Raw genomic sequence first — 24,599 nt, 5'->3', positions numbered from 1 at the left:
CCAGTGTCCCCCTCAGGATCCCAAAGGTCACAGTGTCCCCCTCAGGATCCCAAAGGTCCCAGTGTCTCCCTGAGGACCCCAAAGGTCCCAGTGTCCCCTTGAGGATCCCAAAGGTCCCAGTGTCCCCCTCAGGATCCCAAAGGTCCCAGTGTCCCCCTGAGGACCCCAAAGGTCCCAGTGTCCCCCTGAGGATCCCAAAGGTCCCAGTGTCCCCCTGAGGATCCCAAAGGTCCCAGTGTCCCCCTCAGGATCCCAAAGGTCCCAGTGTCCCCATAGGACCCCAAAGGTCCCAGTGTCCCCCTCAGGATCCCAAAGGTCCCAGTGTCCCCATAGGACCCCAAAGGTCCCAGTGTCCCCCTCAGGCTGGGATTTCCATCACAAAGAGGTCTGAAGTGTTTGTGAAGTTGACAATCCCATAAAGGAATTTCCTGTGCCCAAAGTTACAGCATTTCCCTTTCCAGTGTTTCTTTGGATCCTTTGCTCCCAGAAGCGTTGTCGTCGTTGGAATAATTCCCCGAGTCTCGACTGCTCTGCTTGCAGTGTTTGTAGTCTGTAAAAACAATCTGATTTCCCTCCTCTGTGACCATGGATTCAATCACACAGCAATTTTCCACTGATTCCTCTGCTGCAGCTGACAGGTAAGGGCTGCTGAAGGGCCGTGCTCCAAATCCCTGAGGACAGAAGGGGAAGAGAGGAACATCCATAAATAATAATTATATACTGATTTAAATCATTAAATACTAATTCTGCTAAACATCACAGTCACACAAATGTGATTTATATTTACTGTGAAGGTGGGCAGGCCCTGGCACAGGGTGCCCAGAGCAGCTGGGGCTGCCCCTGGATCCCTGGCAGTGCCCAAGGCCAGGCTGGACACTGGGGCTGGAGCAGCCTGGGACAAGGGAAGGCGTCCCTGCCATGGCAGGGTGGCACTGGGTGGGCTCTGAGGTCCCTTCAGCCCAAACCAGTCTGGGGTTCCATGCTCAAGTTGAGCAGCATTGAGTGGTTTCCCACCCCTAACACAACACTTGTTTCCCTAGGGTGACCAACTCAGATTTAGGATGAAGTTTAGTTCACAGAATCCCAAAATCCCCGGGGCTGGCACAGCCCTCCCAGCCCAGGCAGTGCCAGCTGTGCCCCATGGCCACCTTGTCCCCAGCCCAGAGCACTCAGTGCCACCCCCAGGGGACACCTGCAGGGATGGGCACTGCAAAGCTCCCTGGGCAGCCCCTGCCAAGGCCTGAGCACCCTTTCCATGGGCAAATTCCTGCTGCTGGCCCAGCTGAGCCTGCCCTGGCCCAGCCTGAGGCCGTTCCCTCTGCTCCTGTCCCTGTTCCCTGGAGCAGATGCCAGCTCCCATCTCCCAGCTGCATTCACAGATTCCAACACTAAAGGGTGACTCCAACATTTTATCTCAGCCCTTTTCCTGTTCTCAGCTGTCAATCACCACAGAACTGCAGCATTTCATGCATTGGAGCCTGAGGAGGCCACACAAGAATTAAAAGAGGTACAGAGGTTTCAAGACACACTTGAGTGTTGCCCTTCTCATTCCAGAACAGGATCCCAGCTAAGCAGCACCTGTGCCAAGCTGGAGACTGGACAAAGCTCTGGAGACCACTGATAAAACCTCTGAAATGAACCCTGACTGACCCATAAGAGATAAACATATTTTTTTCCATGATATTTAAAGTTCATTGTCCTACAAGGAAGCTGTGTGATGACTGAGAAGCCAGAGCTCACCTCGATGTTCAGGGGGGGCTGGCAGGAGGGGAAGAACACGTATTTGATCTTGTTGTAGGCTTGGTAGAGCACAAAAACAAGAGGAGTGGCCACCAGCAGGACAAGCAGCAGGGCACCCATGAAAATCCCAAAAATGATCAGAGGTAAAGGTGTACCTAAAACAGGGAATAAAAACCATTCAGTCGAGGTGTTCAGAACCAGCAGAAATTAAAGCACAGCTCCAAATGTGCTGCAGAATTTATCAAAAAATTCAACATTTCCACATCATGGAAACACTCCACAACATTTCCACAGCCATGGGCACCAGGGAAAAGTGATGCTGTGCCAGTGTCTGAGATAATTTTGCTTAAAGAAGCCACAGTGTATCTCCCAATACAAGAACACAGAATCACCAAGGTGGGAAGAGACCTCCAAGATGCTCCAGTCCCTCCATCACCCCAGCACCAGCTGGGAATGCTCACCTGGAGAGGAGAAGCTCCAGGGAGAGCTCAGAGCCCCTGGCAGGGCCTGAAGGGGCTCCAGGAGAGCTGCAGAGGGACTGGGGACAAGGGATGGAGGGACAGGAGCCAGGGAATGGCTGCCAGTGCCAGAGGGCAGGGCTGGATGGGATCTGGGCAATGAGGAATTGTTCCCTGGCAGGGTGGGCAGGGGCTGGGATGGAATTCCCAGAGCAGCTGGGGCTGCCCCTGGATCCCTGGCAGTGCCCAAGGCCAGGCTGGACACTGGGGCTGGAGCAGCCTGGCACAGGGGAAGGTGTCCCTGCCAGGGCAGGGCTGGCACTGGGGGTGGAATGAAATGATCCTCAAGATCCTTCCCACCCAAAGCCTTCCATGATTATCTCAGCAAACTGAAAGGAGTTTGGTGATACTGGAATTAACAGGCACCAGCAGCCCCTTTCCAAGTAATCCAAAGGACACAATCAGGTCTTATTTCATGATCAAAGAATGGAAGATTTTCAGTCAGGGCTATAAAAACGTGGGAAAGACAAAGCATGGTCTGTCCTGAAGGCATTGCTTGGATTTAAAGAGATTCACTGAAACAGCAGGATAAAGGGAAGAGGAATACCTAGGAAAATAGATTAAAATATTTTTCTTATTCAGGTAAAAAGTAGCATTTGGTTCTTTTTTGGCTTGATAAGACACAGCAGTGAGGACCACAATTTAAATGAATCCTGAACGTGAGCCAGGCATTGCTGTTATTACATTTTCTTAGCTTTAAGGCAGTTTGAAGAGTCAGAAATTTTCACAGTGTTAATAAAATTTTATGTGGCAAATTATCTTCACCATGATTTGCTCTTGTGTTCTGAGTGAGTGCAATCCCCCCACTCTCCCTTGGCACCACGATGAGCTTTCAGCCCTAACAAATCTGATTTATCTCCTCACTCTTCAGCACAGGAGATTCCTTCCCAGAAGGACTAGTTTCAAGGATAAAACACCCTTGAAAATGTGGAATTTAGGGATTCCTTGCCCCCTGCCAAGATGTAGGGCTGGGAAGCCAAGCTCTCTGCCCGGCCAGTGCTCCCAGTGTTGATTTCCCAGGGAAGGGGTAACAATCCCAGCTGCAGAGGGGGATTGCTGCCAGGCTGTGCCCACCTGCAGGGGTGTGGATGCATTCCTGCTGGCTGTAGGCACTGCTTTTGTTGTAGGGCTCAGAGAAGGCCTGGACTCTGACACAGTACAGCGTGGAGGGGGACACATCAGGGACTGTGGCTATGGTCTGCTTCACCTCCTTCTGCTTCACCTCCTCCTGGGAAAAGCAAAACAGGGAAAAGGAGGGATCAGATCCCATGGACAGGAATCTCAAACAGGTGAGAGCTGCAGCCTCTGATGGAGGAGTGACTCTGTGAAATGTCAGACATTGCTGCAACCCCAGGATCTGCAGGGCTGGAGACTTTCCAGCTCATCCAGTCCCACATCCAGGTTGCCTCTGGAACATTTCCAGGAACTCCATCCCTCCCTGGGCACCCAGATTCAGTAAAATAAATAAACCAGCCCCTTAGATCCCAAGCAAAACTCAGCAAACACTTCCTGGGCAAGAACCAAGTGCTTCCCCCATTCTGAAATGTCACAATTCCAAGTTTCCAGGAAACTCCTTCCTGCTGCAGTTTGCTTCCTTCTCTTCTGCCCCCCTTTTGCCAATTACTGTGAAACATTTTACCCCAAGAAGTATTTAAAGAACATGGAAAGATCCATTAAAATGTGAGCTAAAAGGATGCAGGACTTCAGTGTTTGAGGAGCTTTTTCCATCCCATCACACACAGCCACATCCATGGAAATGGAGATGTTACCCCATCACTGGGAGATCAAATCACAGTGAACAGATTTCTAAAAAAGTTACATAAAAATCCCAACCACTGGGTGACAAAAGCCACAGTGCTCAGGTTTTTGACAGAATCTTTCATTAAAAAGTCCAATAAATTGACTTTTTTAAAGACTAATATACCACAAATGTGCCTCTTTTGGAAAGGAGCTCCTCAGGGAGAATGGAAACTCAGGATTTAAGCCAGAATCAATTTTATATTGCATGTAATTTGTTCACACCTTCGTATCTGAGGAATTTTTCCAGTACAGGATCCTGTAGGACAAGTCATAATGGTCCCTCATGACTTCATCCTCATCTCCTCCTGGAGGAGAAATAAGGATGTGGAGCAAAGTATCACTGAGGTCCAGCCTTACACCAGGAGGGCCAATTCCATCTGAAAACAATCAAATAAATAATTAAAATCCAATTAACACATTGCTTCAAAGACTGCCACTGATAACTTTGAAGAATCATAGAGTTAGAAGTACGATTTCATAGTTTTATACAGAATATCAAGTCCTGAGAATCATTTCAATGAATTTCACTATGTTCTTGTGAAATCCCCTCTCCAGGCTCCTGCCAGCTCATAAAGCCACGTGGCAGAAGTTTGCTGAGCAACGAGCACTTCAGGAAACCATTTCCTTACTTGTTTTCAGGGGATCCACTTTGACTTCCCTGGAGAAGCAGGATTTGGTGTGTCCCTCCCTGGCCTGCACTCTCAGGTAATAAAACCCATTGGGGGTGATGATGGAGGAGAAGTTGCAGCTGGTGCTGGTGGTGTTCTCACAGCCAGGGACACTGAGCCACTTGTCTGAGTAATCACCATTGAGCTTCTTCCAGAAGCCACTGCAACAGAGAATTCAAGAGTTTTCATGTCAGCTCCCTGAACTCCTCTAGAAAATCACATTTGTTTGTGCTGCACTTGGCTCAGTTTTGGGCAAAAAAAGGCCTCTAGTAATAAAAAAAACCCAAAAAACCAAACCAAACCAAACACCCAACATTTGAATATGAGACATTTCTGAGTGGAACAATGAAGATAAAAGGGCCAGGGAATACAAATCAGGGCTTTGGCCAAGGCTCAGCAGAGAAATGAAAAGTGGGGTGGGCACTGAGAATCCAAATGAGAAGTTCTCACGTAGCTCTGTGCAGTCCACTGCTTTCCTGCCATGCCAAAGAATTCCCAAGGAATGCCAGGGGATCCCTCCTCTTCTGTTAGGTGCTGGCCACAATATTTATGCAGCAGCTGGAGATTGAGATACAGATTTTAGAGCTGCTTCCTAATGGGATTTTATGGATGTGATTCGATGGGTTTTTATGGGATATCATGGGGGGTTTAATGGCATTCCTTGTTTTTTGATGCAATATGATTTTTATCTGGTTTTCTTTTTGTGACACAGTGTTTTTGTGTGTGATATGATGGGGTTTGATGTGATACAAGGGTTATTGCATGTGACATGAGGGGGTTTTTGTATGACTTGATGGGTTTTTTATGGGACACAACATTTCCTTTATGGGACAATATTTCTTTTATGGGACACATTCTTTTAATGTAACACAACATTTCTTTACCTGACACATTTTTTTATGTGACACAGTGTGCTGCCTTGGGTTTTCTCCCCTATTTGGGTTTGCCCAGAAGAAATCCAAGCTGCTGCCAACTCAAACCTCCACCACCTGTACTTCTGCTCACTTTTACTCATCTAATTTCTTCACATTCAAAAAGCCACTAAGCAGTTCAAGCTTTAAAAATGTCCCTCAGCATTCAGGAGTCCCTTCCATCAGGAGTTTAACCCCCCAAAAAATCCCAGGTGTTACATCAACAGCAGTGAGCCATTCACGTTCCCATTAACACACGAAGCCAGCAAATATTTCATTTTAACCTCCAGGAAACACTTGGAGAACACAATAAAAGGGATTTCAGATGGCAGGGCTGGGAATGGCTGGACTCACAGCAGGTACTGCACGTTGTAGGTCACATCCTGATTTTCCTGGCTGCTCCAAAGCAGGTGGAATTTCATGTTCAGAGCCAGGACACTCAGGTTGGTGGCACACAGGGGGTCGTTCACTGCTCAGGGGGAAAAAGAAAGCCAAAGTTACCAAAAAACTTACAGATTTTAGAGCTGCTTCCTAATGGGATTTTATGGATGTGATTCGATGGGTTTTTATGGGATATCATGGGGGGTTTAATGGCATTCCTTGTTTTTTGATGCAATATGATTTTTATCTGGTTTTCTTTTTGTGACACAGTGTTTTTGTGTGTGATATGATGGGGTTTGATGTGATACAAGGGTTATTGCATGTGACATGAGGGGGTTTTTGTATGACTTGATGGGTTTTTTATGGGACACAACATTTCTTTTATGGGACAATATTTCTTTTATGGGACACATTCTTTTAATGTAACACAACATTTCTTTACCTGACACATTTTTTTATGTGACACAGTGTGCTGCCTTGGGTTTTCTCCCCTATTTGGGTTTGCCCAGAAGAAATCCAAGCTGCTGCCAACTCAAACCTCCACCACCTGTACTTCTGCTCACTTTTACTCATCTAATTTCTTCACATTCAAAAAGCCACTAAGCAGTTCAAGCTTTAAAAATGTCCCTCAGCATTCAGGAGTCCCTTCCATCAGGAGTTTAACCCCCCAAAAATCCCAGGTGTTACATGGAATTCTTCCAACAGCAGTGAGCCATTCACGTTCCCATTAACACACGAAGCCAGCAAATATTTCATTTTAACCTCCAGGAAACACTTGGAGAACACAATAAAAGGGATTTCAGATGGCAGGGCTGGGAATGGCTGGACTCACAGCAGGTACTGCACGTTGTAGGTCACATCCTGATTTTCCTGGCTGCTCCAAAGCAGGTGGAATTTCATGTTCAGAGCCAGGACACTCAGGTTGGTGGCACACAGGGGGTCGTTCACTGCTCAGGGGGAAAAAGAAAGCCAAAGTTACCAAAAAACTTCATGTTCTGGACAGGGAATGGACATTTCTAATGTCAATAATGAAAACATAAACATTATTAATTATATAATTAATATAATTAATTATATTGCAATTCAAAGGCTGTGAAGTGCAAAGCATCCTATCAAGCCTTTAATTTAAAAAGTCAGTTAAAATCAATTCAGAAAAAAATTGAAGTGTACAAATATTGAGAGGAGCAGAAATGAACTGGTTTGGGAATAACATGAGGAGAAAAATGTATAAAATACACATCTGCATTTATTGTACTTTTTTTTTTGTTTTAATATTTTATTAAAATAAGAATGTGACACAATATTTTATTAAAATAATAAAAATTGCATGTATCAGTTATTGTAATATTTTATTAAGATACACATATATTATTTTAATATTTAAAAAATACACATGTATTCTTTTAATATCTTTTAAAGACACAGATGTGTATTAATTAATGTATTATGGGTATAATTTTCATTTACCATCAATCATTTACATTTTGATGTACCATCAACTCATTATGATGCACCACCCCTGTCCAATCTAATATTTGACTTTCTGCAGCTATTTTTTCCTAAAATAAACATCTAAATCAACTGCACAGCACAGAAAATAATTTAATTTTACATAACAAGGTGGCAAACTGCCCCCTCAAAGCCTTTCTTCAGCAGCTGTAACAATCAATTCACCAAGGATTATATAAAACCAGCATTCTTTTAAGCTCAGCTCAACTTTCTGTGCATTCATTGAGTGCCAAGTATTTTGGTTTTTTACCTCCTGCTTCAGTCACTGATTCAAAGAGAAGAGTTTTCCAAAGCACACAAAGAAGTTTTTGTTCCAAATGAATGTCAAAGTTTGCCTCATGGCAAAAAAACTTTCTTGTACTACTAAAACTCTACCCTTGACGTATTTTATGTTGATTGAGAAGGGCAAATATAGATAATATATATTTTTTTATACAAAATGAGGAGGAATTTGGCCCTTCTGCCCATTCCTGCTGCCTCAGAACACCTGGCTGTGTGCCAGTTCAAGAGAAGCCATCATTTGCAGGTAACCTGATTTCCTGGGTACCTTTCTGGGTGGTTTTCACACAGCTGGTGGGGCTGAACAAGCCTTCCTTTCCCTCCCTGGGGAGATTTGCTTGGACTTTGAAGCAATAGGTGCTGTCTGGGGCAAGGTCATGAATGTTGTCAACAGGGAAAATGTTTTTACTCTGCAGCTGCAAGAAGCAAACACAAAGAGCCTGTGAGGGGGACTGTGCTCCCCGGAACATTTTTAAATGATCATTTCAGCCCATTTGTATCATCCCCCACCTCAAAAGGTGAAATGGAGAAAGCAGGACAGTGTTTGAGCTGGAGAAATCCTAAAGGGAGGTTTGCAGCTTAGCCAGAGACTGACAGGCAGGAATATTTTGGCTCCTTTGCCATGGCAGTGGGGAGGGATTGTTCACCCCACAGACATCCCAGGATGAAGCAGGACATTCCCATCCCTCCACCACCCAAACACTCCTCTCTCCTCTGCCTTTGGCTCCCCAGACTGACCATACCCAACTGTACTTCTGGGCCTTTTGCTCCTTTGGTGTGCAATCCCAAAATCCCAGAGGTGGGAAGAGCCCTCCAGGATCACCCAGTGCCACCCCAGCCCCAGCAGCATCACCCCAAAGCCTGTCCCCAAGGCCACATCCAGACTCCTCTGGGACAATCCCAGTGACTCCAAACCTCCCTGGGCAGCTCAGCCCAAGGCCTGACCACTCTGTGAGGGGAATTTTATTCTGTCTTTAATCTGAACTCCCCTGGTGCACCTTGAGGCCATTCCTCCTTGTCCTTTCCTCATTCCTGTGCTTCCCCCCCGGCTGTCCCCTCCTGGCAGGGACTTGTGCAGAGCCACAAGGGCCCCCTGAGCCTCCTTTGCTCCAGGCTCAGCCCCTTCCCAGCTCCCTCAGGAATCCTCCAGCCCCTTCCCAGCTCCTCAGCAATTCTCCAGCCCCTTCCCAGCTCCCTCAGCAATTCTCCAGCCCCTTCCCAGCCCTGGACATTCTCCAGCCCCTCAAGGTTCTTTCTGAAGTGATGATGTTGAGCTGATCTCCCAAAAGAACACAGACTGCCCTTCGATCCCTGCCCTAATTTAGATGACTCTCACTTCCCTAAAAAAGATAAAAAAGGAAGAGTTTCTCCCCTGCTCCTCACAGGAGAGCTCTGGGTGCTCTGCAGGACACACATGCTGACTTGGAACCCAGTTCACAATGGCAACAACTCAAAAAAGTCCCTGGATGAGGGCAATCCCAATAAAACAATCCTATGATAAGAACAAAATCTTCCCACCAAGAAAAAACCACCTCCCCCAGCCTTCAAACACACAGGAGCAGTTCCACAGTGACAGAAGCAAACAATTCCATTTCAGAGTACAAATTAAATTCCATCTCTGACAGTTCTGGTAAGGTTAAATAACAAAAAAGAAGTGCTGATACCTGAGCATGTGAGGAGTTTTCCCAGAAGACCAGGTTATATTTAAAACTCAGGTCATTGATCCACATTTTTTTCCTCTGATTTGCTTCTGGAGGAGAAACCATAACTTTTACAACTCCATTTGTGGACTGCAATTCCAGTCCTGGTGGACCAATCTGGGCTGCAAATATGGAAAGAAAAAAGAAGTTAAACATGTCTACTTTGAGAAAATACACCCCAAAAGCAGTATATAATAATAAACCTAAAGTACCTGCCTATGGTATATTATTTTTAATTATTTTGAATAATCACCTACAGGATCTTAAGTTTTCATGACTCAGGTAGTTTCTAAAAGAAATTTAACCTAACAACCAACTACCATCTCCAGGTTCTAAAAGCAGTTAAAATTAAATACTACCAGCAAATGTTTTCCAAAAAAAATCAGTATAAATTATTCTAAAACCTGCAAGGCAAGAGACTTAGCTCAGTCCAACAAATCCAGCATCAAAGGAGGGCTTCAGTACCACTGGAACTGCTGAAAAGCCACAAACTTCCCAAAAATGGGGTTCTTGGAGCAACCTGGTCCAGGAAAGGTGTCCCTGCCCATGGCAGAGGGTGGAATGGGATGGGCTTTAAGGCCCCTCCCAATCCAGAGAAATTTGGGATTCTACAAAAATCTACTGTCAAAAAGGACTTTTCCAAAAAATAATATGGGAAACTACAGAGTGACAGGAAATTCAGTCAGAAAACCAGCACCACCTGGAATAGTTTTCCCTCTCCAGAAAAGACAGAATTGCAGCACTCCATGACCTGCAGATGCCTGATCTTATGTTCCTGCTGGGAAACTCCACCTGTCCTGCTGTTACCAGCACTGGAAACCACATATGGTTTTTCCAAAATCCCTCATTCCAGACTGCTCCTGCTGTTGGTGTCCCAGGGCTGGGGGCTCTGCAGGTGGGGTCCCACCTGAGCAGGTCCAAACCCTCCCCGAGGTGCTAAAGGAAGCAAAGTGTCCCCAGCAGCCCCGAGCTCGTACCGACTTGTTCTGGAACCATCTCCAGGACCTCGGACCACGGGGACTGCAGCGGCCCTGCCTGGGCCCGGACGCGCACGTAGTGGGCATCGTAGTACTCGGAGATGGCCGAGGAGAAGTCACAGCCTGTGCCAGCCACAGCCTGGCACCCTGGCAGCTCCTGCCAGCCCGTGTCCTCCAGCTCCGGCCTGCGGGACAGACAACAGCCCGGATTAAACAACAGCCACAGGAGAAACAACAGCCCCAGGACAAACACCCCAGAATAAACAACTGCCTCAGGAGAAACAACAGCCCCAGGAGAAACAACATCCACAGGAGAAACACCCCAGATAAACAACAGCCCCAGGAGAAACAACAGCCCCAGGAGAAACAACACCCCCAGGAGAAACAAAATCCATAGGAGAAACCCCCCAGATAAACAACAGCCTCAGGAGAAACAACACCCCCAGGAGAAACACCCCAGAATAAACAACAGCCCCAGGAGAAACAACAGCCCCAGGAGAAACACCCCAGAATAAACAACAGCCCCAGGAGAAACACCCCAGAATAAACAACAGCCCCAGAAGAAACAACAGCCCCAGGAGAAACACCCCAGAATAAACAACAGCCCCAGGAGAAACAACAGCCCCAGGAGAAACACCCCAGAATAAACAATACCCCAGGAGAAACAACACCCCCAGGATAAACAACACCCCCAGGAGAAACACCCCAGATAAACAACAGCCTCAGGAGAAACAACATCCACAGGAGTAACAACATCCACAGGAGAAACATCCCAGATAAACAACAGCCCCAGGAGAAACAACATCCACAGGAGAAACACGCCAGAATAAACAATACCCCAGGAGAAACACCCCAGAATAAACAACAGCCCCAGGAGAAACAACAGCCCCAGGAGAAACACCCCAGATAAACAACAGCCCCAGGAGAAACAACAGCCCCAGGAGAAACACCCCAGATAAACAATACCCCAGGAGAAACAACACCCCGAGGACAAACATCCCCAGGATAAACTACACCCCCAGGATAAACAACACCCCCAGGACAAGCAGCCTGGGATAAACACTCAAGAATAAAAGACACCCCCAGGACAAACACCCCCAGGAGAAACAATACTCCAAGATAAACAACACCCCAGGATAAACAACACCCCCAGGATAAACAGGCCGGATTCAACAACACCCCCAGGACAAACCACAATCCCCAGGAGAAACACCCTGGAATAAACACCCCCAGGAGAAACAACACACCAGAATAAACAACACCCCCAGGACAAACAGCCCAGATTAAATGACACCCCCAGGTTAAACAGCCCTGATAAACAACAGCCACAGGAGAAACAACAGCCCCAGGACAAACACCCTGTGAGAAACAAGGCTCACTCTAAGATTTTGAGAAGTTGAACAAGGGCTGGAAGGGACAGTTCCCAGCGCGGGGTGCCTGGCAGACTGCCAGGAGCACACACGAACTGACACAGCTCTGAGGTGCTCTCTCATTGCATGGGCCACATGAATATTCATGAGGATTATGCATATTCAACCTTCCCTCGGCTTCACATGCTTCAGCAATATCTTCCTTCGGGCCCTGGCCTCACCTTCTCAGAGCACAATGCAGATGGGATGGGAGACTTTTGTATTTTATTTCAGAGATGGGGTTTTGAGAGTTTTGTGGTTTATTTCCTCACGAGGCTCCCTGGTCTGTGGTTTGACAGCTACTGATACCCAAGGGGCAGTGGTAGATTCTTCTTTGCTCTTTTGGTGTTATTTGCATGGTTCTTTTCAATGTTATCTTATCATACAGATATTTTAGCCATTTTTACAAGTACTTTCAATCAATATTAGCTATTTCACTCTTGAATAGATATTGCATAGATATTTCACTATTGTCAGTTACAAAAATAAAGGCATTAGTTATTATTTCACAACTTCAATTATTATTATTTCATTAATTTCTTTTTAATTGTGTTGTATTGTATTAATTATTATTAATATTAATAGGTATTACAAATTAATAAGATATTATTATTATTAGTGTTGTTATTATTATTATTTCACTACTACAATTACTTCTGCAAAAGTTAAAGTTATAATACACAGTGCATAATATTTTGCAAAAGCCTAAACTATAATATATATTTATCACACTAAGATACACAATCCACACAGGGATTAGAGTATTAACTATGAAAGGCTGACAAATTATACTACATCAAAAGCAGTTAAAAAGAGATTACAAACTGCAGTCTATCAAAATAATTTACAAAAGCCAATAATAGCAAAATACAATAACTACATAGTTATTTATAACACACCCCCAGGATAAATAGCCTGGGATAAATCCAACCCACAACCACTGAAATTATTCTTATTTTCTTCTTAACTTTAATAAACATCACCCCTTTTCATGCTGCTTTATCATCAGTGCAATCAGTGTTATCTCCTTATAAATTATCCCACAACTGCCAGAACACAGAATTACATCCTCAGGATTATGATATTTCCTAGCCTGGCAAAGGTTTTATAATTCATGGGAAGGATTTGAAAGTCTTGACAAAAGTGGTTAAAGGAGCACAAAACCAGCAGAACTCCACTAATCATAACATGAGCCAGGAATGGAAATTAAGGGAAAATAAAAAACACAGAGGTGAAAAGTGGAGCTCAGCAATGATCAGGTTTTCAGCAGCTCTTTTTTAATCAACACACATCCACACCTCAGTAAAGAAAGAGATTTATAGAGACATTTAAAATGTCCTGGCCACAAAAAGGAGGCACAGACTTGAAGCAGTAGTTGTTTATCCTCAACTCCTACCTTGTGTTTCAGACCAGTCTGATATTTTTTAAAAGAAATCTATTTTCAAAGCAGCTGCTCTTATCTACATATTGGAAAATAAGAGCTATTTTTTTAAAAAATCCAAAATCACAGAATGGTTTGGGTTGGGAGGGACCTTAAAACCCATCCTGTTCCACCCCTGTCATGGGCAGGGAATCTTCCATAATCCCAGGTTGCTCAGAATTTCAGTAATTTTATCTAGAAATGTTTTTCAATATTTACTTCTCAGGAAAGTGCCACAAAATGCCTGTGCTAATGTGTACAAAAGAACTGGGATATGGAACAACTGAAGGAAACCAAGGAAATATTTAAGAACAAACCTTAAATAGTTTTTGTCTGGGCATTAAACTTGCAGCTGAGAAACGTGGGTTGATGAACTCTGAGAAATTAGCTGAAAGTTGTACTGAAAATTCCCTCAAATCCTCTGTGTGTGGCCACAGCTGCAGAAACCAAACAAACCAGACTAAATTTAGGAAGGACCTTGGGACACTGAGCACATCCAGAGGGGACAGCCAGGCTGGAGAGGGGCTGGAACACCAACCCTGAGAGGAAGCCCTGAGGGAGCTGGGGGTGCTCCCCTGGAGAAAAGGAGACTCAGGAGTGCCCTCCTCACCCTGCACAGCTCCTGAAAGGTGCCTGTGCTCAGCTGGGCTGGGCTCTGTCTGCAGGGACTGACACAGCCAGAGCACACAGCCTGCAGCTGCACCGAGGGAATGCAGGCTGGAGAGCAGGAAAGAGTTTTTCCAGCAAGGTGATAAAGTTCTGGAATGGCTGCCCGGGGAGGTGCTGCAGTCACCATCCCTGGGGGTGTTTAACAAAGTCTGAATGTGGCACTGGGGGCCAGGCTTTGGCTGAGCTGCTGGGGCTGGGCTGGACTCAAAGGTCTCTCCCAGCCCAGGGATTCTGGGATTCTGTAAATAAACCTAAATTCCACTTCTAAGTGTGCCAGCAAATGTCCTGCAAGAGCCCTGCTGGTGGTTCAGCATTAGCAGCAAGCTCTGTGTGACAAATAACCTGATTTCCCACAGCAGTGAGACAAACCTGGGCCAGCAGCAAGAGCAGCCAGGGATGGCTCCAGGGATGGCACTCAGCACTGGAACTGTGCTGACAATGTCACCCTGGGCTCAGTGCCCCTGTAACCCCAGTGCCAGCAGCCAGGGCTGGCCCCAGGGATGGCACTCAGCACTGGAACTGTGCTGACAATGTCACCCTGGGCTCAGTGCCCCTGTAACCCCAGTGCCAGCAGCCAGGGCTGGCCCCAGGGATGGCACTCAGCACTGGAACTGTGCTGACAATGTCACCCTGGGCTCAGTGCCCCTGTAACCCCAGTGCCAGCAGCCAGGGCTGGCCCCAGGGATGGCACTCAGCACTGGAACTGTGCTGACAATGTCACCCTGGGCTCAGTGCCCCTGTAACCCCAGTGCCAGCAGCCAGGGCTGGCCCCAGGGATGGCACTCAGCACTGGAACTGTGCTGACAATGTCACCCTGGGCTCAGTGCCCCTGTAACCCCAGTGCCAGCAGCCAGGGCTGGCCCCAGGGATGGCACTCAGCACTGGAACTGTGCTGACAATGTCACCCTGGGCTCAGTGCCCCTGTAACCCCAGTGCCAGCAGCCAGGGCTGGCCCCAGGGATGGCACTCAGCACTGGAACTGTGCTGACAATGTCACCCTGGGCTCAGTGCCCCTGTAACCCCAGTGCCAGCAGCCAGGGCTGGCCCCAGGGATGGCACTCAGCACTGGAACTGTGCTGACAATGTCACCCTGGGCTCAGTGCCCCTGTAACCCCAGTGCCAGCAGCCAGGGCTGGCCCCAGGGATGGCACTCAGCACTGGAACTGTGCTGACAATGTCACCCTGGGCTCAGTGCCCCTGTAACCCCAGTGCCAGCAGCCAGGGCTGGCCCCAGGGATGGCACTCAGCACTGGAACTGTGCTGACAATGTCACCCTGGGCTCAGTGCCCCTGTAACCCCAGTGCCAGCAGCCAGGGCTGGCCCCAGGGATGGCACTCAGCACTGGAACTGTGCTGAGAATGTCACCCCGGGGTCCCTGCCCTGGTACTCCCAGCTCAGGGTGAAATTGGTGTTCACCACGTGCACCCGCACGTCCTCTGGGCTCGGCAGGCTGCTCTGGCCTAGGAGAAACCAGCAAGCACAGAAATCAAATGTTACAATCAGAGAAAAGATACAGATAAAATTAAAATAAAATGTTAAAATAGAATAAAGTATTATGCTAAAAAGCAAATACAACATTAGGATAAAATTAAAATAAAATAACGTATTACAAAAAAAGACAACATGAAGATAAAATATTACAATAAGAAAAAAAAATAAAGTATTAAGATAAAATTAAAATGTTAAAATAAAATAAAGTATTACAATAAAAAGCAAATAAAATATCAGGATGAAATTAAGATAAAATATTACAAGAAAAACCAAAGAAAAAATTAAGATAAAATTAAAACAAAATGTTAAAATAAAACAAAGTATTATGATAAAAAGCAAATAAAACATTAGGATAACATTAAAATGAAATATTAAAAAGCAAATAAAATATTCAGATAAAATTAAAATAAAATGTTAAAATAAAATAAAGTATTATTATAAACAGCAAATAAAACATTAAGATAAAATTAAAATAAAATACTAAAATAAAAAGCAAATTAAATATTAAGATAAAATTAAAGTAAAATATTACCATAAAATAAAATCTAAAGTAAATAAAATATAATAATAATTGTAGTAAATGCAATAAAAATTAAGTAGAACAAAAATAAAATTAATAAAATAAAAACTAAAAAGTAAAAAATAAAATAGATATAAAATTAAAATAGAAAACAAAATAAAAATGAATTAAAATTTAAAAATACACACAATAAGTAAAACACAATAAAAACCAATAAAATATTGAAAAAATTTTCTACAGAATAAAAATTAAATCAAAATACAATCAAATTTAAATAAAATGAAACAAAAATAACTACAAATTTAAACAAAATAAAAGAAATAAAACACCCCTCTTGGCCTTGACGTTCTCTTTTGCCTGTTCCTATTTTACCTGAGGTCATTTAGCAAGGCCTTCCCAAGGGTTACAGTTCCAAAGCCACATCTGCAACTGCCCTTTGGGATCAGCCTGATGTTTGATTTGATGAGGAGGAAACCAGAAGCAATAAATGCCATTGCAGCTGGGACTCCCTGGCCACTCATGGCTTACCCTGAGCCTGCCTTTGGGAGAGGCTCTTCATTACAAATCCAATATTTGATTTATTTTTCCCCCACAGGTTCCCTGTCTGCAAAGGGGGACGTGTGGAAAAGCAGAATGACTGAATTCTGCAAAATCCTTTTGGAGAAGTGGGACCCACCGGCTGTATGCGGATTTTGGGAAATAACTCCTGAAAGCACAAAAACATGAAAGCCAAATCGTTCAACAAACCCTTGTGGCTCCCACTAAAGAATTTATTCCTCTTCTGACAGAGTAAGACAAACCCAGAGAATGCCAAAGGATGTTTGCTCAGAAAATAAGAAAACAAAGGAAAAAACAGATTTTTTTTCCCCCAGATATTTATCCAACACATGGCTACAATTCAACCAAAACCCTTGTGACAACAAGGGCCCCACGGACTCCAAGTGATAAAAATGCTACCACATTCCAATTATTAGAGTATTTATGTTAGCCTTGGGCAGAAATTCAAATATTTAGTGTATTTTGCCAGCTTTTCAAATCCTTAATTTACAGAGCACGAGGCTTTCCAGGACTCCTTGTCAGACCTCAGCAGGCCAGATGGCAAAAAGCAGCAGTGGGAGCAGGAGGGAGATCCTGTCCCTGTTGTGAGCAGAGATTTTCTGTGCTTTAACCCAGCCTGTGTTTCCTACAGCTGGGAAAAACCCCAGGAAGGTTATTTCCAAACCAAGAGAAAGCTGAATGGCAGCAGCAATTCTTTACGTTTTCCTTTTAAGCCAAATTTCAGCTTCCTGAAGGAATTGTATTGTTCTCTTTTGCATTCATTCCAAACGGTTCAACTTGCTTGAAGCAGTGTAAAAAAAATCACAATAAATGGCTGAGATTAATGAATGGAGGTCTAATTTATGAGACATGACCTAATAGTTCTCTTCTAATGAGCACTGCTATGCCCTGATACTTTTGGGGTTTCTAAAAACACCCAACAAAATAATGCTGTGTAATTTATGGGTATTTTTTTTAATTTACAGGTCTGCTATTTTAACCCTCCTCTCTTTGCCCTGCACTTGTTTGCTGGAGTACTGATCCAGTTCCTCAGGATACTTCTGGATCCTCCACCCTACAGACAGGAATATGTGATCCAGCCATCCACCCTTTCACATATTTCACTATTTCCAATGAGTTTTGTGCTTGCTTCCCTAAATTAATTCCACAAATCATTAATTTCCCAATGAATAGCTATGCAGGAAGGAAGGAGCAAACTCAGTGATGTTTAATCAGCAGGGAAATTTTGTGAGGTAGGAACTTGATATGCAAAGAAAAGCCTAAAAATCAACACCTCCTCCTGGCTTCTTTTATTAATGGTTAAAAGCCAGACATTTAAAACTAATTCCTGTTTGTCCACTTGAGCATGACGACACTTTGGTTCTGAGAAACCATTATAAGGGATTAGAATTTTGTGGAAAGAAGAGATTAAAAAGCAGAAATGCCTATCTCCCTCCCCTGTCAAATTCCAGTAAATTAAACCAACCCAAACTGTTCTAACACAGAAAAATTACTGCTTTGTTCATGAGATGCTCAGCAATGTTGACGGTTGAAAATAATAATGATTACATAACAAAATCTATTCAGCAACAGGAGAAAGCAAGAAATGGCAACACAGCAAACCCCTGGTCAGGGGAAATCCCAGGAGGAGCACATGATGCTCGCTGCTTACGACATCCTGGGGTGCAGGAGCCAGTGGAAAATTTCAGTCAACGTTTGAGCAGAAGAAGGAAGAGGAGGCCCCTCACATGTGACACCAGAAAAGGCTCTGAAGGACTCTGATGTGCAAAGAAACTTTGAGCAGCAGCACAGGGAAAGCTGGGCTTGGCTCAGGGGAAGGGAGAGGGCACTGAAGCAGAGCTGTTGGAATTTCCAGAGTTAGAATCAGACACTGGCTGGGATTTCAGAGCCCACCCGTACCCAGGTGGATCCAAGCCCCAGTGTCCAGCCTGGCCTTGGGCACTGCCAGGGATCCAGGGGCAGCCCCAGCTGCTCTGGGAATTCCATCCCAGCCCCTGCCCACCCTGCCAGGGAACAATTCCTCATTGCCCAGATCCCATCCAGCCCTGCCCTCTGGCAGTCTAAAACCATTGTCCCTGGTCCTGTCACCCTCTGTACAGTCTCTCTGCCCTCCTTTGGAATGCTTCGCAATCCTTCCTCTTCCAGCAACAGGTTTTGGGCAATCGTTGTTTTTTGCTGTGTAAGGGCAAAAGACAAGGCACAAGCTCCCCGTCCTGCCAGCCAAAACCCCCATCCTGCCATTCTACCTCTCATTTCCTCACTCATCCTTTAGGCTCTGCCAGACTGTGACTTCCAAGCCAAACAACGGGAATCCAAAGCTGTTTCACCCACAGCGGCTGCAGCCGCTGCAATCCACCGGGAAGGGGTGGCGTGGAGGAGAGGGACAGTCCACAGGGAATGGCTGCCAGTGCCAGAGGGCAGGGCTGGGTGGGATCTGGGCAATGAGGAATTGTTCCCTGGCAGGGTGGGCAGGGGCTGGGATGGAATTGCCAGAGCAGCTGGGGCTGCCCCTGGATCCCTGGCAGTGCCCAAGGCCAGGCTGGACACTGGGGCTGGAGCAGCCTGGCACAGGGGAAGGTGTCCCTGCCATGGCAGGGGTGGCACTGGGTGGGATTTAAGGTCCTTCCCAACCCAAACCCTGCTGTGATTCCATGACAACCCTGCGAACACGACACATCCTCACCGACACCGTTATCCCGCCCTCATCCCCGCAGAGCTCCGGGACCGCGGCGGGACCCGCGCCCCGCTCTCCCCTCGGCCCGGGGAGGGGGCCCCGCGCCGGCCCCGCTCCCTCAGGGCTCCCGGGACCCACCTGCGCAGCGCAGCGGGACCAGCAGCAGCGGCAGCACAGCCGCCAGCCAGAGCCCGCCCGGCACCCACAGCCGCCGCCGCTCCGCCGTCCTTCTACCCCATGGCTTCTCCGTCCGTCCATCCCCGGGCTCCTCCGGCTTCTCCGTCCATCCATCCCCGGGCCCCGCCGCCACTCCAGCCCCGGGCTCCGCCATCCAGGGCAGCGCTGCCGGAAGCGCCGGCGGCCGCGCTTGCGCGGAGCGGCCCGCGATGTCGGGACTGTGAGGGGCGGTCAGGGCTGTGTGAGGGCGGTGTCAGGGCCGTGAGGGGCGGTCAGGGCTGTGAGGGGCGGTCAGGGCTGTGTGAGGGCGGTGTAGGGGCTGTGAGGGGCGGTCAGGGCTGTGAGGGGCCGTCGGGGCCATGAGGGCGGTCGGGGCTGTGAGGGGTGGTCAGGCCTGTGTGAGGGGGGTGTTGGAGCTGTGTCGGTGCAGTGTCGTGGCTCTCTGAGGGCAGTGTGGGGGCTGTATCGGAGCTGTGTCAGAGGGCTGTGTGAGGGCTGTGTCGGGTTGGTGTCGGGGCTGTGGTGAGGGACGGTCGGTGCTGTGAGGGACGGTCAGGGCTGTGTGAGGGCGGTGTCAGGGCTGTGTGAGGGCGGTGTCGGGGCTGTGAGGGACGGTCAGGGCCGTGAGGGGCGGTCAGGGCTGTGTGAGGGCGGTGTAGGGGCTGTGAGGGATGGTCGGGGCTGTGTGAAGGCGCTCTGAGGGCGGTGTGGGGACCCCTGGCCCCTCCCGGAGCTCGCCGTGCCGCCCCAGGCCCCGGCCGGTGTCACCAAGTCACAGCATAGCCCGAGCTGGAGGCACACGCGGCGGTCACCGGCCCTGCACAGCCCTTGGCACAAACCCAGGGTCACGGAGCTGCTCCAGGGCTGGAGCCCCTCTGGAGCCAGGCTGGGAGAGCTGGGGGTGCTCCCCTGGAGAGGAGAAGCTCCAGGGAGAGCTCAGAGCCCCTGGCAGGGCCTGAAGGGGCTCCAGGAGAGCTGCAGAGGGACTGGGGACAAGGGATGGAGGGACAGGAGCCAGGGAATGGCTGCCAGTGCCAGAGGGCAGGGCTGGATGGGATCTGGGCAATGAGGAATTGTTCCCTGGCAGGGTGGGCAGGGGCTGGGATGGAATTCCCAGAGCAGCCCCTGGATCCCTGGCAGTGCCCAAGGCCAGGCTGGACACTGGGGCTGGAGCAGCCTGGCACAGGGGAAGGTGTCCCTGCCATGGCAGGGTGGCACTGGGTGGGCTCTGAGGTCCCTCCAACCCAGCCCATTCCATTATTCTGTGATTGTCTGGGAAGGGAGGAATCTCTCTTTAGCTGCAGTTTGTCCAATTTCTCAAATGTTCAATTGAATGCTGCAGTGAACATTAAATGCAGTGTGAGTGTTACAGCCCCTGAACTGTGGCTTTTGCTCAGCTCCGTTTTGCCAGCCACAAGTTCTGACCACAAGATCAGAGAGCTCCTCTTCTCTTTTTTTCATGTCATATTTACCATGGGCCAGCTGCAGGCTTGGGGAGGTAAAGGCAGGTGTTCACCTTTCACTTCCCACCCCTCAGCGGGCAGACCAGTGTTCTCAGAGAGGAGGATTTGAAACTCTGGTGGGCAAAGGTCTGTGCCCTCAACATCCTGGCTGTTGTAATCAGGACAGGCTTTGCTTCTTAGGGAGAACACAGACTGACTTTTGGATAAAAATGTTCCTCACTGCTGCTGCCTGTTGTGCCATGGGGTGCTGCGTGTCTGCTGCTCTCAGATCCCTGAATCCCCGGATGGGTCAGGATGGAAAGGCCCACAGTGCTGACCTGGTGCCACCTCTGGGTCACCCAGAGCCCAGGGCACAGGGTTGGGTCCAGGTGGCTCTGGAATGTCCCAGGGAGGAGACTCCAGCCCCTGTGTGGGCTCTGCTCCAGCTCGGTCCCTGCCCAGGGCAGAAGTTGTGCCTCCTGTGAGGGGAATTGCTGGGCTCAGGCCCTGCCCGTGGCTCTGGGGCCATTGCTGGGCCTGGAGCAGAGCCTGGGCCTGCTCTGACCTCTGCACACAGGGACAGAAACAGGGACAGAAACAGGGACAGACACCAGGGACAGACAGGGACACCAGGGATAGACACAGAGACAGGGACAGGGACACACCCTCACCGGGGCTCCTCCCCAGGCTGAGCAGCCCCAGCTCCCCCAGCCTCTCCCGGGCACGGGGAGGCTCCAGCCCCCGGACTGCTGAGCCTGTAGAGCTCCATCCCGGGCTCCAGCAGCGTGAGGGGCATTGCTGAGGCACGGCTGAGCCTGAAGCACGCTCAGCCTGAGGCACGGCTGAGCCTGAGCTGAGGCACGGCTGAGCCTGAGGCACGCTCAGCCTGAGGCACGCTCAGCCTGAGGCACGGCTGAGCCTGAGGCACGGCTCAGCCTGAGCTGAGGCACGGCTGAGCCTGAGGCACGCTCAGCCTGAGGCACGGCTCAGCCTGAGGCACGGCTGAGCCTGAGCTGAGGCACGGCTGAGCCTGGGGCACGGCTCAGCCTGAGGCACGGCTGAGCCTGAGCTGAGGCACGGCTGAGCCTGAGGCACGCTCAGCCTCACAGGGCTGTCACCTCCTGCCCCAGCAGCTGATAAGGAAACGCGATTATGGCATTTCTTTATGTAACCACACCTCAGGGTCACCATTTTGAACCGAAACTGCTGAAGCAGTCTGGCGCTGCTAGAAACATTTTAGAAGCTGGTAAATGTTTACAGTTTGTCTTCTGCTGAGTTTGAATGCAACTTCCTCACCGATGTCAGAAGAAAGGAGCAGAAGCTGGGGCTGTCCAGCCTGCGAGGAGAGCAGAGCTATCTGCAGAGCACAGGCGGCCTGGGGGAACACTGTGTGTCCCTGTGGCCATTGATGTCTGTCCCAAAACTCCTGTGATGGAGGAAACGAGGCCTGCTGGAGTTTGGGCTCTGCTGGGTTTATTTCTGTTGGCTGGCAGACAATGAAGACATCATTTGGTGGTTTCTTCTCATGTCAGCTCTGGAACAGGATGAAAGGGGCAAATACAGCACTTCAGTGTGTGGGAAGTGTAGGAACAGTGGTGCAGGAAGGAAGGACCTCAGGGAGCCCAAGGAGGGATCACATCTATCTACCCTTCCCAAGGGATTTGTGTAATATCCCCCTTCTCAGGCAACATCACCTGTGGGGTTTTTGTTTGTTTCATCATTAGAAAACTTGCCTTGTCTCTGTTTTGTTGCAGTCCTGTACCTGCTCTCAGCTCCCTCAGGAACGCAGAGCACAGGTGATTCATCCCCTGCCCTCAGAAGCCTTTCCCATTTTTTAACACTTTCTTTGCCATCACACTCCTTTCCCCAGACCACCAAACAACATTTCCTGTGTGTTCCTTGTCCCCCTCCTGAGTCCCCAGCCCTGCTCACAGCTCTGCACAGTGCTGAACAGCAGGAAGGATCATCTTTTGGGTCAGGCATTGGAATGATTTCCCCAGGGAGGTTTGGAGTCACTGTCTCTGAAAGTGTCCCAGAGGTGTCTGCATGTGGCCTTGGGGACAGGGTTTGGGGTGATGCTGGCGCTGAGGTGGGACTGGATGATCCCAAAGGGCTCTTCCAGCCTTGATGATGCTGGGATTAGGTTTGGAAGGACAGAAGTGTCTAGGTGGCATCGACCAGGCTGAAAGAATGAGGAAAGCCTGGCATAAACCTCTTTTTACAGCCTGTGTGCCTTCCAAATGTGTAATTTTGAACACATCTGCAAGTTCCACCTTCATGGAGAACATTTAGAATCCCAGACTGGGTTGGGCTGGGAGGGAGGGACCCCAAATCCCACCCAGTGCCACCCTGCCATGGCAGGGACACCTTCCCCTGTGCCAGGCTGCTCCAGCCCCAGTGTCCAGCCTGGCCTTGGGCACTGCCAGGGATCCAGGGGCAGCCCCAGCTGCTCTGGGAATTCCATCCCAGCCCCTGCCCACCCTGCCAGGGAACAATTCCTCATTGCCCAGATCCCATCCAGCCCTGCCCTCTGGCACTGCCAGCCATTCCCTGGGTGCTGTCCCTGCATCCCTTGTCCCCAGTCCCTCTGCAGCTCTCCTGGAGCCCCTTCAGGCCCTGCCAGGGGCTCTGAGCTCTCCCTGGAGCTTCTCCTCTCCAGGCTGGAATTTCTCAGAGATCAGTGAGTTCTGCCCTGTTCAGGGGAGCTCCAGAGCCCGGGTTCACCCCTGGGTCAGCAGGGCTGAGAACCCAACCCACTGCAAATCCTCTTGTCAGGCCCCTCACCCAGATGGGAGAACCTCTCAGGAACTGTAACGTGGCTTCAAAAACTGCCACAGACCCAGAGGGGCAGAGAGGAGGGGTGGAAGTTGGAGAGGAGAGCTGAGTGACTGCTGGCAGAGCTGATGGGCACATGGAAGAAGTTGTTCAGCAGGTTCTTTGGTGCTTTGTGCAGCGGGGAGCCCTGGGCTTGGTGCTGCTGGAGTGAGGATTTCCCCTCTCAGGTGTCCCCAGGGCCTTCTCCTCTGCCTCTGTGCTGCCACCATCATCGCACGCCCTCGGTGGCTGCAGTAATGGCCCGAGGGATGCACAATGAACGTCAGGAGCTCCAGTCCCTAAGGAAGGAATATTTCCAGGACGTTGCTCACAGGTGGCCCAAAGCCTGTGGATTATTCACAGCTCTTGCTGTGAAGCAGCTTTTTGCAGCCCTGCTTTCCACAGCAGTACAATCCCAAGGGAAGAGCCTTGCTCTGCACCCCACTTATTCAATAATAATTTTCTAGGATGATGAATCCTAGAAAATGACATTTTGCCAGGTGATAATGGATCTTTCCCAGTCTGGAAAAAAAAAAAGGCATGAAGCTCCAAGCACAAGTGTTTCTGGTTAAGAATCAATTTAAAAGCTTTTCTAGAGCTTGGTATGGATTTTTCTGAAAGCCTCTCTGGCTCTGCTGTTCAGCTGGACTCCTTCTGGACTTGGGGGGACCTGCTGGGCAGGGAAGACCCCAAAGTTCCCAAGAGGGAGAGATAAAAATGTGGAGCAGGGGGGTGGCTGTGTCCCTGACCCCTGGGTGCCCCCTCTTTGTGCCTCCCCTCCCGTGACTGGTGTTCTCTGAGCTGCTCCTTTCTGCCTTCCCTCTCTGCCCTCTCCTGGAATCTGCTCGCTGACCGCGAGCTCAGACTCTCCTCCTTCAGCTTCCTATTCCTTATTCATTCCACTTTTCTTTGCATTTCAGGCCTGAAATCTTTCCCCAAGCA

At 48.6% G+C, this 24,599-nt stretch overlaps 1 protein-coding gene across 1 annotated transcript; it reads right to left on the bottom strand.

The window, feature by feature from the left end:
- Positions 1-343: 343 nt before the first annotated feature.
- On the bottom strand, positions 344-19,555 carry IFNAR1 (interferon alpha and beta receptor subunit 1). Its single transcript, XM_041402130.1, is given in 13 exon segments — positions 344-671; positions 1,741-1,895; positions 3,333-3,486; positions 4,281-4,435; positions 4,688-4,887; positions 6,851-6,965; positions 8,075-8,222; positions 9,471-9,628; positions 10,484-10,669; positions 15,322-15,441; positions 19,363-19,408; positions 19,410-19,454; positions 19,535-19,555. Coding segments are annotated over 13 exon segments (1,734 nt in total). The 3' UTR covers positions 344-440.
- Positions 19,556-24,599: the final 5,044 nt, after the last annotated feature.

The sequence above is a fragment of the Onychostruthus taczanowskii genome, unplaced genomic scaffold, assembly GCF_017590055.1.
Source record: "Onychostruthus taczanowskii isolate IOZ18803 unplaced genomic scaffold, ASM1759005v1 scaffold194, whole genome shotgun sequence".
Taxonomy (NCBI): Eukaryota; Metazoa; Chordata; class Aves; order Passeriformes; family Passeridae; genus Onychostruthus; species Onychostruthus taczanowskii.
The sequence above is the reverse complement of the archived record's forward strand: the minus strand, read 5'-3'. Positions and strand labels throughout refer to the sequence as shown.